General features: G+C 41.7%; 1 protein-coding gene across 1 annotated transcript in view; it reads left to right on the forward strand.

Annotated features, from left to right (window-relative positions):
* Nucleotides 1–8,312: 8,312 nt before the first annotated feature.
* Nucleotides 8,313–14,753, forward strand: part of CHRNB4 (cholinergic receptor nicotinic beta 4 subunit) — a 24,639-nt gene continuing 18,198 nt past the window's right edge. The window contains exon 1 of the mRNA XM_019533370.1: nt 8,313–8,571. Within this exon, the coding sequence (XP_019388915.1) occupies nt 8,517–8,571 (55 nt within the window). The 5' untranslated portion in view covers nt 8,313–8,516. The remainder of the gene's footprint in view (nt 8,572–14,753) is intronic.

Below are 14,753 nucleotides of genomic sequence, written 5' to 3' on the forward strand. Positions count from 1 at the left end.
TCCCCCAGCCCCCCTAAGCACCCCTGACCCCTGCCTACTCTCCCAGCCCCACCCCCCATGGCTGCCCTGCCCAGTCCAGCTACCGGTGTTTAAAAAAAACATGCACTCTCTGGATGCTGCCTGGCAGGGGGATGATCCCTGCTGCCCCTCACTGCCCCACACTGCATGGGGGGCTCTGCCCCACCCACCCCAGCTCCAGCTCTTTAAGGGAAAAAAAACCAAAAAAACCCTGGACTCAATGGCTCCTGCAGCTGCCTTGGGGCTTTGGGGGGCTTGTGCAGAGCCCCCCCATGTAGCATGTGGCAGTGGGGGGCAGTGGGGATCACCCCCCACTGGGCAGGAGCCAGTGAGTTCAGGGGGTTTGGGTTTTTTTTTCCTTAAAGGGCCAAAACTGGGGCAAGCAGGGTAGCCATGGGGGTGCTGGGACAGTGAGGGGAGGGTTGGGAGGCTCATGGAAGAGCCCCCCATGCAGTGTGGGGCAGTGGGGGAGAGCAGGGATGCCTCCCCCCGCCGGGCAGCACCCAGTGAGTTGGGGCTTTTTTTTCAAAGTGCCCGGAGCTGGGGTGGACGGACCAGCCACCAGCTGGGGTGGACGGCTAGGAGAGCGGGCAGGGGATGGGCCTGGGTGATTTGGAGATTCAGCAGCAGCCAAATCTCTGAATCAGATTCAGCTGAATTAATTCGGGACAGTGATCCAAATCACTAAATCGAATCACTGTCCCCCAAATCAGCCAAATCCAAAGCGAATACTAGCTGCTTCACACAGGCGTACCATATTCTCACAGAGTAAAATCCAGTCTTCTGCACAAAACAGATACGCAATCCATCCACTACATGAGCTCTACTAAGCCTTTCTTGAGAGGACTTATATGCTGAAAAAGTCTTTTGCTGTTAGCTCTCTGCACATGGGCAAAGAACTAATGTCTCTTGTTTCAAAAGAATAGTGCTCAAAGTCTGCTGCTATCTCTAAATAGGATGCTCCTACCTGGGATATTAAGTAGCAATTTAAGTGTCTTGAGCCAACAGGAGAAAATAATACTTATTCTGCCACAGAAAGCCAATGGCATGAAATATTATCATAGTCTCTGTTCATCTAGATCATTAAAAAGAAAGTCATTCCTAACATGGCAGTGCTGGTTTAGAACATCATCCTCAAGCTCTGAAATCTCGAAGCCATATGTAATGTTCAGTCAACCCTCTTAAAAGACCCTAAAGAGCTAGCGAAAGAAAGATGATCACTGTTGTGCTACACAGGCAGCAGAAATAAAAGTGTTCTATATGGCATTTTGCATACCTAAGGTTCCCTCAAACCTTATTGCCTTCATTGGCTGTTAAATGGTTATAGTGCAATTGTTAACTGGACTCAATCACCAGGTCCTTCCTCAGACTTCCAGTAGCTAACACCATTGACATATCACAGAAATTGCCATACCCAGCAGCATGTTGCAAAATATATTGAGAGCTATCTTTTTTAATCAAGCACTGGCTCATCAGCCTTCAGCTCTCTTGAATCCCAACAAATGTACATCTCAGACCCATCCTTGGATGCAAATCCCTTTTGCCTGATTACTTGCATTTTTGATGGCATGTTAGGAGCCAGTTTCGTGCTTTTTTAGGGCAATACTGGTGTTACACAGCTGAGGATTGAAACTTTTGGCTGTATGTGAGGTTGGATATTGTGCTTTTTGATTTAGCAGATGCATTCATATTTAGACAGCAGGAACCGCATTTAGACCCAGTGCAAATCCATTCATTTTTATGTGGCATTCTGCATGATTGTCCTTGTCACATTCTTGGCAGTAGCACTTCTTTCAAGTATTTTTGTGTGTTTGAAACATATCTGTGATAGTTGCATGTCAGGAATAACTTCAAACCCTAAAGGAGTTATTTATATGAGCACTTTTCAACATCTACAAATCTACTTCCTACCACCATTTACACAAACATGATGGTATTAGACCTTGCCTGAAGAAACTTTGCTATCATTATCTGCACATTTGAGTTTAATTCTATATGGCAATTCAGACAGGCTTGCTGAGATGCTATAGAAGGTAGCTTTAGTGATATCTGATCTCAGACACAGAAAAAGCATAGCTTTGGCATCATGTTAGTTTGTAAATAAAAATGCCCACTGATAATCTCAAAAAGTGTTTCCAGTTCCACACTGTGAGTAGTTATTCCATACTACATATTCCAGTAGATCACACCAACCCATCACTTCGTGTGAATCATCAATTTTTAGTAGGAGCTTCTCCATCTTAGGGCACTAGCAGTTTTACCCAGGCAAATTCCTAAAACAGTGCTACTTACACAAATAACTTATAGACCAAGTCACTCCACTGAAACCTTGAACTTACACTGAATACCACACTTCCATTACAGGGATTTGCACTGCTGTAGCTATATGTGTGCAACTCCCCCCACCCGAAATCCCAATATAGGCAGAACCCTAGCATCACCACTCCTTTTATAATGGGCTCATTTGTATCCTTTTCCTAATCACCACCATGACTTCCCATGCAAAGGAACCATACTGTAGAAGATCAGCCCTTAGCAAATGATTCCATTTTGCAAGCTGAATGAAGAGCCAAGGGAAGCATCCCTTGACTGGGTGAAATGAGCCATGACCCAAGTTTACTTCATTAATCCTCACTCAGATGGAAGGTGCTGTAGAAATACAAACTTAATATTCTGTTACTGGGACAGGTGCAGAAAAAGGCTACTAGGACAATCAGGGGACTAGAAAGCCATATCAAAGGGCAGAAAAAAGAATCTGGCTTGTTTAATCTAGAAATGAAGACTGACAGAGGATACAAATACTGCCTATAAATGCATCTGGGGTAAGCAGCATGGACAGAGAAGTGCTTTTTAAGCTAATGGACAGTGTTGGCATAAGAACAAATATATATTAACTTATTAACTGTCACAAATACATTTAGGCTAGAAATTAGAGAGTCCCTAACCATCAGGATACCAACATTCTGGAACAGCCTTGTACTGGGGTGGGGCAGGGTTGGGGTGGCGGCAGGATGGAATACTAATTGCTTTTAAGACAAAATTTGTTCTACTAAGAAATTGTATGGTGTGAACTGTAGCAAGGTACTGGATGCTATAGGACCCAGAAGGTCCCCTGGTGTGCTGAGCTCCTATCTGAGAGTTCCCTTCAAGGGTAAGTGACACATGTTCTGGAAGGGTCATAGAGAAGCCAATCTACAGCCATTTTGCAAGGGCACCATTTAAGAAATCAATCTGAAGTTTGTCACCAGTTTAATTTAGCCACAAACTCAAACCTGAACTTCAGTTCATCATCACAACTACTTGAGGCTAATGGAGGTTTGTTTATCTGGAAGCAATTCTGTTTTTTGCAGCAATCTTTTACCCTGTACCTGTCTTATTCAGGATGCCCTCTGTTCCTGGAGCTGCTTCAGCTTGGCAAACTCCAGCATCTGTGACCAGATTTTCTGTAATTCAAGTGACAGTTTGAAAACACAGTGACAAATCTGCTGACAGTACCTGCCTGTTTTCTTGGGCACTCCGTGATCCTGCATTTCTTATGCTCCCAAAGTTCTCACCAAAATCAAAAGGAGTTTTGCATTCACAAGGTATGAAGATGTGGGCTATAGTACTTTGGTATATTAGAAGGATCAACAGCTCCATCTCATCCTCACCATTTGCAGAGAACATTAATGCATGAATCCAGAATACTACACCCTAAGATGTCTAACAGAAGGTTCTTTAAGCTCAGGATCTCAAAGCCGTAATAACCAATACAGCTCCAGAACATCACTCTGAGGAAGGTATGGTTATAGCCAATGTACATAGACCTAGAATGATGCACAGAGAACTTAAATGAGTTGTTTCTAGAGCCCAGCAAAAAGTTAATGGCAGAAGGAAAATATGAAAAATAAAAAAGAAACTAGGTCTGTCTGTCCTCTTTATTTGACTCCAGCTCCCCTAGCAGTAGAGCAGTAATGCAATCAGTGGGTGCATCTACATGAGACGCTAGAAATGCAGTAGACTAATTCTACTGTGCGTTAGCATATCACAGTGAAAGCCATGCTAATGGGCTAATGTGCAATGGAATTAGTCTACTGCACATTAGCGTCACCTAAAAGACATGCACCGGCACTACTGGACAATAGCACCAATTACAGCTCATTAAATTAGTACCTGTTATTACGTGCCTAGTGAGTACTCCTCTGGTTCCCTCATGGTCACTCTGTTTTGGTCCTACTGCCCTGTGAAGCCTGCCAGCTCAAGCAGCCAAAACCTTTTGTTCCAAGTTGCCCCATGAATGCCCTCTCAGGCCACTGGACTGCGAATGCTTCAGAATGTGAACCTGCTAATTGCTCATCACAGATCACTCAATATACTGCACCATGTGCCCTAATGGTGCCTACTTTGCTGTAAAGAGTTTGCAGGAGGAATTTAGGTGGGGAAACTGTGCTAGTGCAGTGACCCAAAGGTCCATAAATCCTTTCCTGCTATGCCTGTTACTGATGCTCAGAGTTGTGTTCCTCTGGCAGGTGAAGAACTTGCTTTTGGGGAGAACAGACAGAAGCAGAGGGTAAAAACAAACCAACATTTGTGCGCTTTTTCCCAGAAGAGTGATACTTTGCTCCAGCACAATCTCAAAAGCTGAAGAAACTGGCCAGACTGATGGTTGTCCTGACCCCTATTCCCTATGCATTCTTAAAAACCTGATTGCCCAAGGAGAGGGTGAAGGAGCTGGTTTTCTGAAAGCAACAGAATGTACAACTACAAGGAGGACATTAAGTGAAGGCAAGAGGAGGAGAGGGGCAGTTATTGTGTTTTGATTGCAGGAAGCAGGATTAAAATGCAGCCACTGGGTTTGCAGTAGCTTTTTTTTTCAAATCAAGGCAGACTTATGCAAATTTACAGCTCCTCCATTCGTCTTTCCCCTCCCAGCCTTTTTCCTTAAATTCCCTATAGTGCTTTGAAGCATTAATTGATTCACTAACTTCTGTTCCAACCAAGACACATGGAATAAAAAAAGAAGAAAGAGAAACAAGGTTACAAAAATGATATCAACACCTAAGTATATGGCATGGCACTAAGTACAACGGGATCCTGATCCCAGCTGGGCCTCTAGGTCAGTGGTTCTCCACCTTTTCAGATTGAGCCCCATTATTAGACTTAAGGCAGCCCTCAGAAAATACCAGCTCTTACTTTTCACTATTTTTTGACTACAGAAAAATATTGGAGCAAGTCCTCTGTACCAAAAAACTCAGAAAGACCACAACAGGGCAGAATGGTTTCAACACTAGGGATTCCTATTTGAAATTCTGGGTTTTTCTGAATCATACGTGCACACCTAACTGTGCTAACATTGTGTGGCACCCTGTAACACCCTTGAAAGATTCTCAAGGCACCCTAGGGTGCTTTGGCATCATGGTTGGAAAAAATCACTGCTGTAGGTGTTACTGTATTAGAAATTACAACAATATAGATTGAAAAGCCACAGAAGAGGATGAAGAAACCAAGAATGGTAAATTACAAGTGACTATTTTGGAAAATATGGACACTATTAAGAAAATAATTATGAGTACATATACCTTCTTATCCTCAAAGCTCTACAAACTTTTAAGATTATTAATATAGGAGGACAAAAGATCCATGTACAAAATAATCTTATGTAGGTATGACAGTAAGGGCAGAGGTACAAGAGATTTAACCAATTAAAGTATATTTTGGAATTAAGACTGCAAAAACAGAAGATACCCAATGCAAAATGTAACAACTAGGGGTGTGCAAAATGGGCCGTATTCAATGTGGATTTGGATTTAGCTTGAATCAGAGGCAGTGATTCAATTCATTGATTTGGATCACTGTCCCCAATTTGATTTGGCCGAATCCGAATCTGAAGATTCGATGCTGATTTGGAGAATCAACGATTTGGCCATAGACACAGGTTTAAATGTTATTTCTACATACCTTGAGGTACTAGGCATGGCTCATAAACACTGCGATGCTGGGGTGCATGGAGAGTCCCACAGGAGCATGCCCCCCCCCGCTTGGCGGCAAACCCAGAAATGGATCGGAAGAACTTCTGGTCCACTTCCAGGTCCGCCGGGGAGTGCGCTGGAGGCCCCCTCCATGCCCCCCCAGCTCAGCAATTGGCTGCAGAGGGACCCTGGGTGCCCCCCCTAGACCCAGAAGGCACCAGTCACCAAGCTGGAGGGGTGCGGGCTGCCCTGTGCACTCCCTGGCAGACCTGGAAGTGGACTGGAAGTGCTTCTGGTCCACTTCTGGGTCTGCTGCCGAGCGCGCTGGGGAGCCGCCCCGTACTCCTGTGGGATGGTACCTAGAGGTATGTAGAAAAAATATTTAAACCTGTGTCTATGGCCAAATCACCGAATCTCTCTGAATCGATTCAGAGAATTTAAAGGGTCTCCTGATTCAGCCACTGAATCAGGCCAAATCTCCGCCAAATTGAATCAGGGACCAAAGCTTCACACTGCCCTAATAACAACAAAACCTATGAGATCTATCTTAGAATGAGGAGGTATTCATATTTAAACAGGTAAGGAATAAAAGAAACAGGGGTATACAGCAGCTTTTCCTGTGAAAGAAGACTGTCAACCTTAGGAAGCAAGCTTTATGAGCTAAAGTTGAAAGAACTAGAGTTATTTACAGTGGAGAAAAAAAAGACTGTGTTGGGGTTTGATAGCAGTCTTCAAATACCTGAAGGGTGATTATAGAGAAGATGGAGATGGGTTTTTCTTGGCAGCCATAGGGGACACAACTAAGAGCAATTGGAGTAGGTTGGAGATTAAGAGAAACTTTCTGACTCTGAGCACAGTCAAGCACTGAAACGGCCCACCTAGAGGAGTTATAAAATCTCCAGCCCTGGAAATTTTCAAGAAGATCAGAAAGACCTTTGGCTGGGATGGTTTAGTCAGGGACGATCCTGCCTTGAGCAGGGAGCTGGACTTGATGACCATCTAAGGCCTACTTTCCTATGAACCTTCAAAATCACCAGCTAGGGGTAGCTCAGTTGAAGCTATGGTGTGAACGGCTAACAGATGCAGATTTCTGAAAGGCAGCAGCAGTAACTGGCCACCTGATCAAAATCTACTCAGGATTGAAATGACTGCAAACCAGTTGAAGGACACAGTGAACTGGAAAGAGAAGTAAGGGGAGATTTTAACTAGCTGGGACTGGAGTGCTGTCTGCTTATTTACTGGGCCAATTTCATTCATGGTAAAAGCTCCTTTAAAGGCAGTCAAGTTACAGCAAGGAAGGCTGGACTAATCAGTGGAAAAAGAAGGATACAGGAATGATAAGGGAGACAGCAATGAATTTCTCAGTACTAAACTATGAACGTCGCATATACCCATAATACCTCCACCCCCATAAATTCATAATCACAATGATATTGCTGATATTGGAAGAAGAAGTAGAGATTGGCATTTATGCCAGCTACACTGATGTGAGTCAGGAATAGCTCTGTTGAAGCCCAGAGTGCTAGACTGGTAGAAGGGTGGAGAAAGGACATCATCATCACTCACTATGGATGGCTAAAGCAGAGTGAGGGGAAAAGGATATATTAGGACTTTCGGCCTTCTGTCCAGTAACTTCAGAGAGTAATACGGTATACACTGCTCTGAAACGGTATGTAAGCTTTCTTCCCTCTGCCCCCCAGTCACATATGCTCACTATATCTCCCACAATACTCAACATTTTGCAACCCTCCCACCAGGTTATGTCATCAGAACCCTTCAGACAGTAACAATGTCTGGCACAGAGTTCCCTTCCTTCCCCTCATGCCTCTCAAGAACATCTTTATTTTTTATTACTCTCATGACTATTATTTCTCAGTGGGCTGATGTTGCCTTCCTGTTTAAAATCCCTGTCAATGTTAATAACAATGAATTTCCCATGCCCCTCCTGCTGTTTCCTAAGGCTTTCAGAGTTGTAGCTTGAACAGACCATATACAACATGGACTGTAGAAAGGAAATGGGTTGGTAGTAGATAATCAACTTTCCCACTAACACAGAAAATGACCATAATGCCAGGGCCATCATTCATTTAAGTGAATTTCATTAACTAGGCAAGTGGCAAAAAATTATCTCCAGCACTTTCCCATCCAGCCATTTCTTGCCAGCTCAAAAGCACCAATAATGAGAAATCCCTTAAAAGTTACCTAGTAGCAAAAATCATACATTTTGGTAATGTGGACCTTGTTTGTTTGCTTGCCATTTTATTTCCCCTTCCTTATTTCATATTAACATTTTTATGCTTCCTCTTTTCACATGCTTTTCTCTTGGTGAGGCTCTTTAAAACGGCTGCAAAGGGGGAGGGATTGCCATGGTCATGAAAGCTTCACTTTGCAGAATGTGTCTGCCAGGTCCTACTGTCTGTCTCTTTCCAAGGGTGTAGTATCTCCAAGGTCCAGGTTTGCTTTTATTTCTTGTGCCTGTGCAATCCTGACAGCAGAGCTTATCTCCAGCAGTCTTGACTGAAGAAAAATTTACATCCTTTTGTTACTGCCATGAGGTCTACATACAAGCTCTTTCTCCTTGCAGTGGTTTCCTTTTATTTTAATGGTGAGTGGTCCTTTTTCTCCGGTACAGTTTACAGACAATGATAGCTTTCAGGAGATGGGAGAAAGAAATGCATTATGGATTTTAGATTGCCTCTAACTTCTAAGGTTGTAGTTTATAGACTTTAAAAAGCAACCCATGAGATCTGTTTTTATAGCGTTTTGTCTTGTTTTTATTAAAGAAAGCAGTATGCAGGAATGGTAAAAGTGGATGTAGTGTACTAAAGACAGTAGAAAATTAATGTTACTAAAGTATGTTCCTGTAGATGTTCCCAGGTTCCTCTGTGATGGGCTAGTAATGGGACTGTGTTTCGCAAGACTGAATAGTAAGGAAAGTGTGATGTGAAAACTGCTTCAAATTAGATGCGACAAGGATCCAACCCCTGTTTTTACAATTATAAGACAAATATTGATTCATGCTTTCTGATTTATGCATTTTGCAAAGCTCTCACTAGTTATTTGACAAACAATATTTAAATAGCATTTAAAATAAGTTACTATGTCAATATAAGTCAGAGAACTCAAGCATATACTACAAATGTTTACAATAACCTGCCAGTGTTTTCATATACAGCATTTAGTCAACATATACAATCAGGCAGCAGCATTAGCTTAGTAATGTTATTATGTATGAAACTGTGCTTCCCAAATGACTAACTTTCCCTTCTCATCATTATTTATTTACTTATGCATGCAGTATTTGCTTACTTAATTGAATTCAGTAAATGTAACTTTAAAAAAATCTGTTTTAAAGCATGTCAATTGAGAAGCATTTTAATTGAGAAGTGAGGCCTAATTTAAATGAAACCAGTAGGAAAACAGGTTTTTAATCTCTGTGAATATTTGCAATTGCTTTGTATTAACTTTTGCTTGCAAATTAAAACAAACTTTAAAACAAGGATCTAAGAAATGTCATTTCTATTGCAACGGGCATTAAAAACTACAGCACTCTATAGGGAACCATATTACCATGGTTTAAGTTACATAAATAAATAATTTTACTTGGCATATTTTAATAAGTAATAATTATAGCAGTAAATAATTTAAGAGGAGAAGATGGAGAATTCTTATTGCTGGATCCTGCTTGCTCTTTCCTAATTGAAAGGATAGTTTGGCAGGTTACCATCATCCGCTTAGTGATTTTGCAGAGGGGAAGAAGAAAAAAAAGTGACACTACACATGGAGCAACACGACAGTTCTAAATGTGACTTGACGTTGCTTTAAACATAAGTCAAGGGGAAGAAAAGGAAATGTGGCTTAGGTTCACATCTACAGTTTAGAAGATGATCACAAGGTACTCAGCTGTATTTGTAAACTTTACTCCAGTCTGTGGAAACAGAGCCAAAGCGTATTTTATCACATTCTCAAAAGGGACCAACCATTGAAAGTGGTGAGTAACTGTTTCAGTCACAATTTACAGTTTTACTTACAACATTTAGAGAACCTCTGCATTGAAGTTTTAATAAAATGTTGTGTTTCTTTTAGCATGAGATTCAGAACAAAAATGGAAGTCATTTGTGATAACCCCTAAGAAACAGAAAGAAACTTGAAGTTGAAATGTCTACTGTAAGTTACATGACTATTTATTTTTTCCTTCATTATACTGTAGCATACTTATAGTGTCTTCACTGGACGCATGACAATTAGTACCAACTGAAGATTCAACCTGTGTATTTTTCCCCATGTCTGTTTTGTGTGTGTGAAAATAATATATATCCTTTTTCTAATGATTGCCATTAGGTGTCTAAAAGCATCAGTCTGATCAAATGCAAATTTTGGGCAATTATTGCTTAACTGGAAAATATCATCCAAGGAAAGAAGCACATTCTCCACCCCTTTTCACACCCCTCCCTCCAAAGACCTTTGAAATGCATTGCCTTGACATTGTGGAACACACTCACAATATATTTACAATCAGCTTGTGCATGTGGCTATTTTATGGTTCTTAAGCGTCATCCAATTGATGTCATTTAGTAAACAGACAGCAAATTATGAAAATGATTCCCATACAGAAAAAGTTTCTCTTATTTACACAGTAAGAATCTCTATGCCAGTACACTGCTGACCTCTGGTGGCATCGTAGATGTCCATCTAAACGATGACAAAATGCCATTTAAAGATAGAGATGAATGGTAGGGCTATGCAAAGCTTCGGTCCCTGATTCAATTTGGCAGAGATTCAGCCTGATTTAGTGGCCAAATCTCTGAATCCGAACCAAATCAGGGGACCCTTTAATTTCCCTGAATTTAATTGGAACCCTCCAAATCGATTCAGAAAGATTCGGAGACTCAGACACAGAGACAGCTTTTAATGTTTTTTCTACACACCTCTAAATAGCAGGGGCTCATGGGTGCTGTGATGCTAGGGCACATGGAGTGTCACACAGGAGCACGGGCGGCTCCACAGTATGCTCGGCAGCAGACCTAGGAGTGGACCGGAAGCACTTCTGCTCCGCTTCCAGGTCCATCAGGGAGTGCGCTGGGGCCCCCCCTCACCCTCCTCAGGTCAGCAACTGGTGCCTCCTGGATTGGGGGGGGCACCCACTGTCCTCCTGAGGCCGATTACCAAGGGGGGAGGTGCATGGGCCTCCCATGCATGCTCCCTGGCAGACCCGAAAGTGGACCAGAAGTACTTCCGGTCCACTGCTGAGCAAGTGGAGGGCCACCCTGCACTCCTGTGGGATGCTCCATCCACCCCAGCATTGCAGTGATCACGAGTTGCACTGGTACCTCAAGGTATGTAGAAAAAAACTTTTAAAACTGTGTCTATGTCCGAATTGCTGATTCTCTGAATCAGCACTGAATCTTCAGATTCAGATTCAAATTAATCGAATCAGGGACAGTGATCCGAATCAACGAATCGAATCACTGTCCCTGATTCAGGCCAAATCTGAACTGAATAGGGCTTGCTTCTCACATCCATAAGGAATGGATATTTCATTAAAGAATCATTTGCTCCAGGAACAATTTCCCTTTTCTTGGCTCATGACTTGTCCAAGAGCAGATGGTGGTTTCTTAAATGCTGATGTTATTTGAAAATATCTAACAATTTCTGCAAATGATTCATGCTGTGCAATTCATTTCTGTATAGTTTGTTGCAAGTACTCAATGCTGAAAGTATGAGCTATTCTGATTGAGCACCTATATCCGCATAGTTTATTTTGATTTCCTGTTGTATGAGCAATAATTACTGAAGTGAGACTTCTGAAGATTTGGCCCTAAATTCAAAATATATGTTCTGCAAATATTTTGCATTGCTCACTTACCATTGCTGTTTGGTACTCCATTTGCTAAAGTCTCACAGAGCGGGTTATAACAAGTGGTAAGGACGGGGGGGCGCAATTTTTAATTAAAAGAAACAACAACCCAGAACCCAGTTTGAAAGTTTTCAGAAAGGGCTTCAGTCTATGGTTGTTATCATTTTTAAGTCCTATTTATATAATAACACTAATTAAACATATCCTCAACATGGGGAGAAGAGCACACAGGCTTCAAGGTATTGTAAGGAGTTAATGTCTAAAAGTCAGTGTTCCCAGAACAATTTGTGGCATTGTTTTTTAATACGGATTTGAACTTCAGACATAAGCCTTTTCTTTCTGAAGTATTTGAAGATACAAGATGCAACATAAAATATACACTCTGTACCATATTCTGGGTACAATCCTGTGCTATTAAAATCAGTGAGAAGCTTGCCATTGACTTAAGTGGGAGCAGGAATAGGTCACTTGGAACAAAGTGACAACTTCCACTGCTATACGCCAAGTTTATTTCCTATATTCTACCTATGCTGAGGTTTCCATCCTGTCCTGCTGGTAGTAATGTACCTAAAGCTGCTTTCCAGTCAATATGTATGGTTGGTCAATATATACTGTTGGCACAGTACATTAGTCTCCTTCTCATCTATAGTTATAACTCAAATGATACAAATGCCTGATTTTTTAGTCTACCAGCCAAGCTAAAAAATCAGGGAAAAAATATTTGCAATACAAAACAAATATCTTCATTTCTTACTGAGTTTATTAAACATAATAAGCTAAAGAAACATTTCAAATGTTGTTTATATAAAATAGTAAAGCATTTAATTTTGAAAATGTTGAAATTAAATGTTTATCTTTTTGGATTATTTTTACGGCTTTTTCTTCAGCTGAACAAATTTGCCCGCATCAAAATGGATTTATGAAATGTTTTAAATAGACTCAAATTTGAACTTTTAGTGGAAAAAAGTTTTATCTAAAATACTTCACTCGTTTCTGCCCAACCTTGCTAAATGACATTTGAAAAAAAATGTGGTTGTGCTGGAATGAGGTTGGCTTGTATAAAATGTGGCTGTCTTCCACCACAAAACCACCACACAACAGGTAGTCCTTGCTCAGCAGCACAAGATGGAGGTAATAGATGTGGGGGGAGGCAACAGATGTTGCAGAAAAGAACAGAAGTGTTAATTCAGCAAAAGGCTTCATTTAAAATAAATATAAATTTTAAAAAATCTCAAATGAATCTCAGGAGAGAAGATCTGCATGACATCATTCTAGAAACTTACATGGTTTCTGTCTTGTTACTCAGCATTAATGGCAGTGCACTGGGTCAGAGTTTCCTTCTCCAGAGCTGAGTATGAGTAGAGGGACAAAGGCAGCTGTAAGCTAAGTTTGTGCATTGCAACTCATAGGGCTACAAGGGACCAGTTTGGCTCTGGTGTAATTTAGAGCAGACTGATCTCAATCATACAGTACAGGATCACTAGGGAACAGGCGCTACAGCCCATCCTGTATGTCAGTTGTACCATGTGAGGATTCTTTCAATCCAGTAGAATTATATCTGTTAATTTAGGGAAGCTTTACAACCCCTTTGAAGTGTCAGAGCAGCACCTTATCACAATCAAGATATGGGTGTTCATGTCCGTCACATGTTAGAAAATTCACCAAGGCAATGGTTGCAGAACAGACATGGGGAAAAATACACAGGCTGAAACCAGCCAGTAGTCAGATTAGTCACAGTACAATAGACTTGGTGGAATTTTTCACTGCAGGGCTTTGTGAACAGCTAGTAACATGGAACTATTAATAATGAGGAAAGGAGGCAACAGCAAAAAGCTTTCTGCCATTCAAAATAAAGAACGGTGTTCTCTGTATAGGATGGAGTGTGATCTTAGTGGTTGGAACCAGCCAGTTTTGATAGGTGGAAGAGGAAATGGATAGGGGGAAATAGTCTGCTGACTTCTCTTGTTCCCGACTCTCTGTCCCCTTGACTAAGTCATATAGGGCAGTGTTTCTCAACCTTTTACGTAGCAAGTACCCTCGAACTTCTAAAAATTTTAATAAGTACCTCAACACTCAATTTTCCAGGGGTTTTACATTTACAGAGTAATGTGGGCCATATGTTGGAAGAAGGGCTGTGTATATAAAGCCGTTATATAACAGATGTCTGATCTGGTGTGGGTAGGGTTGCCACTTTTTACACCAGGGGTGCACAACTCAAGTAAGTACCTTGGCTAAAGGTGATGTTGGCCAAAGCTAGGAGGGCTGACCCAGCCAAATTATTACTGGGGAATTTAAAGCACCGCACACCAAATTTTTTGCCATAGTTTTGAAAGGAACAGAGGACAAGAGAGTGTTGAGGTACCCATGTACCCCTGCCTGTGTCTCGTATACCACCGGGGTACACGCATCACAGGTTGAGAAACTATGATATAGGGCATATCTCTACCACTCAATGTACAATGCTGCTCTACAAGTGTATGTGAACCAGAAGTAGTAGTTGTGCAGTCACCGGCCACTACATGCACGGTAGTGCACGCATGTTCTGGTAGGCTCTGCCTCTACTGCCTTAGTGCATCCAGTTCTCATTTAGGCTTTTTGGAAGTTCTACCCAGTTGAAATGTATGATACAAATGCAAAACTTCATCATCAGCCTTATTATTCTATTATTTTTCTTTGTCTTCCCAGAAAGAAATTGATTGCTAGGGCATGCAACTCAGCCCTAAAAGAGAGAAACAGAAGTAGCCAAGGCTCATCACTTCAACAAGAAAAAAATTGTGTGCCTGTCCCCAAATAATTTATGTCAAATGTAAGAACAGCATAGGCAAGGAAGATTTCATAGATTTCATAGACATCAGGGCTGAAAGGGACCTCGGGAGATCATTGAGTCCAGCCCCCTGCCCAAAGGGCAGGAAGTCAGCTGGGGTCATAGG

The sequence above is a fragment of the Crocodylus porosus genome, unplaced genomic scaffold, assembly GCF_001723895.1.
Source record: "Crocodylus porosus isolate Cpor-Errol unplaced genomic scaffold, CroPor_comp1, whole genome shotgun sequence".
Taxonomy (NCBI): Eukaryota; Metazoa; Chordata; order Crocodylia; family Crocodylidae; genus Crocodylus; species Crocodylus porosus.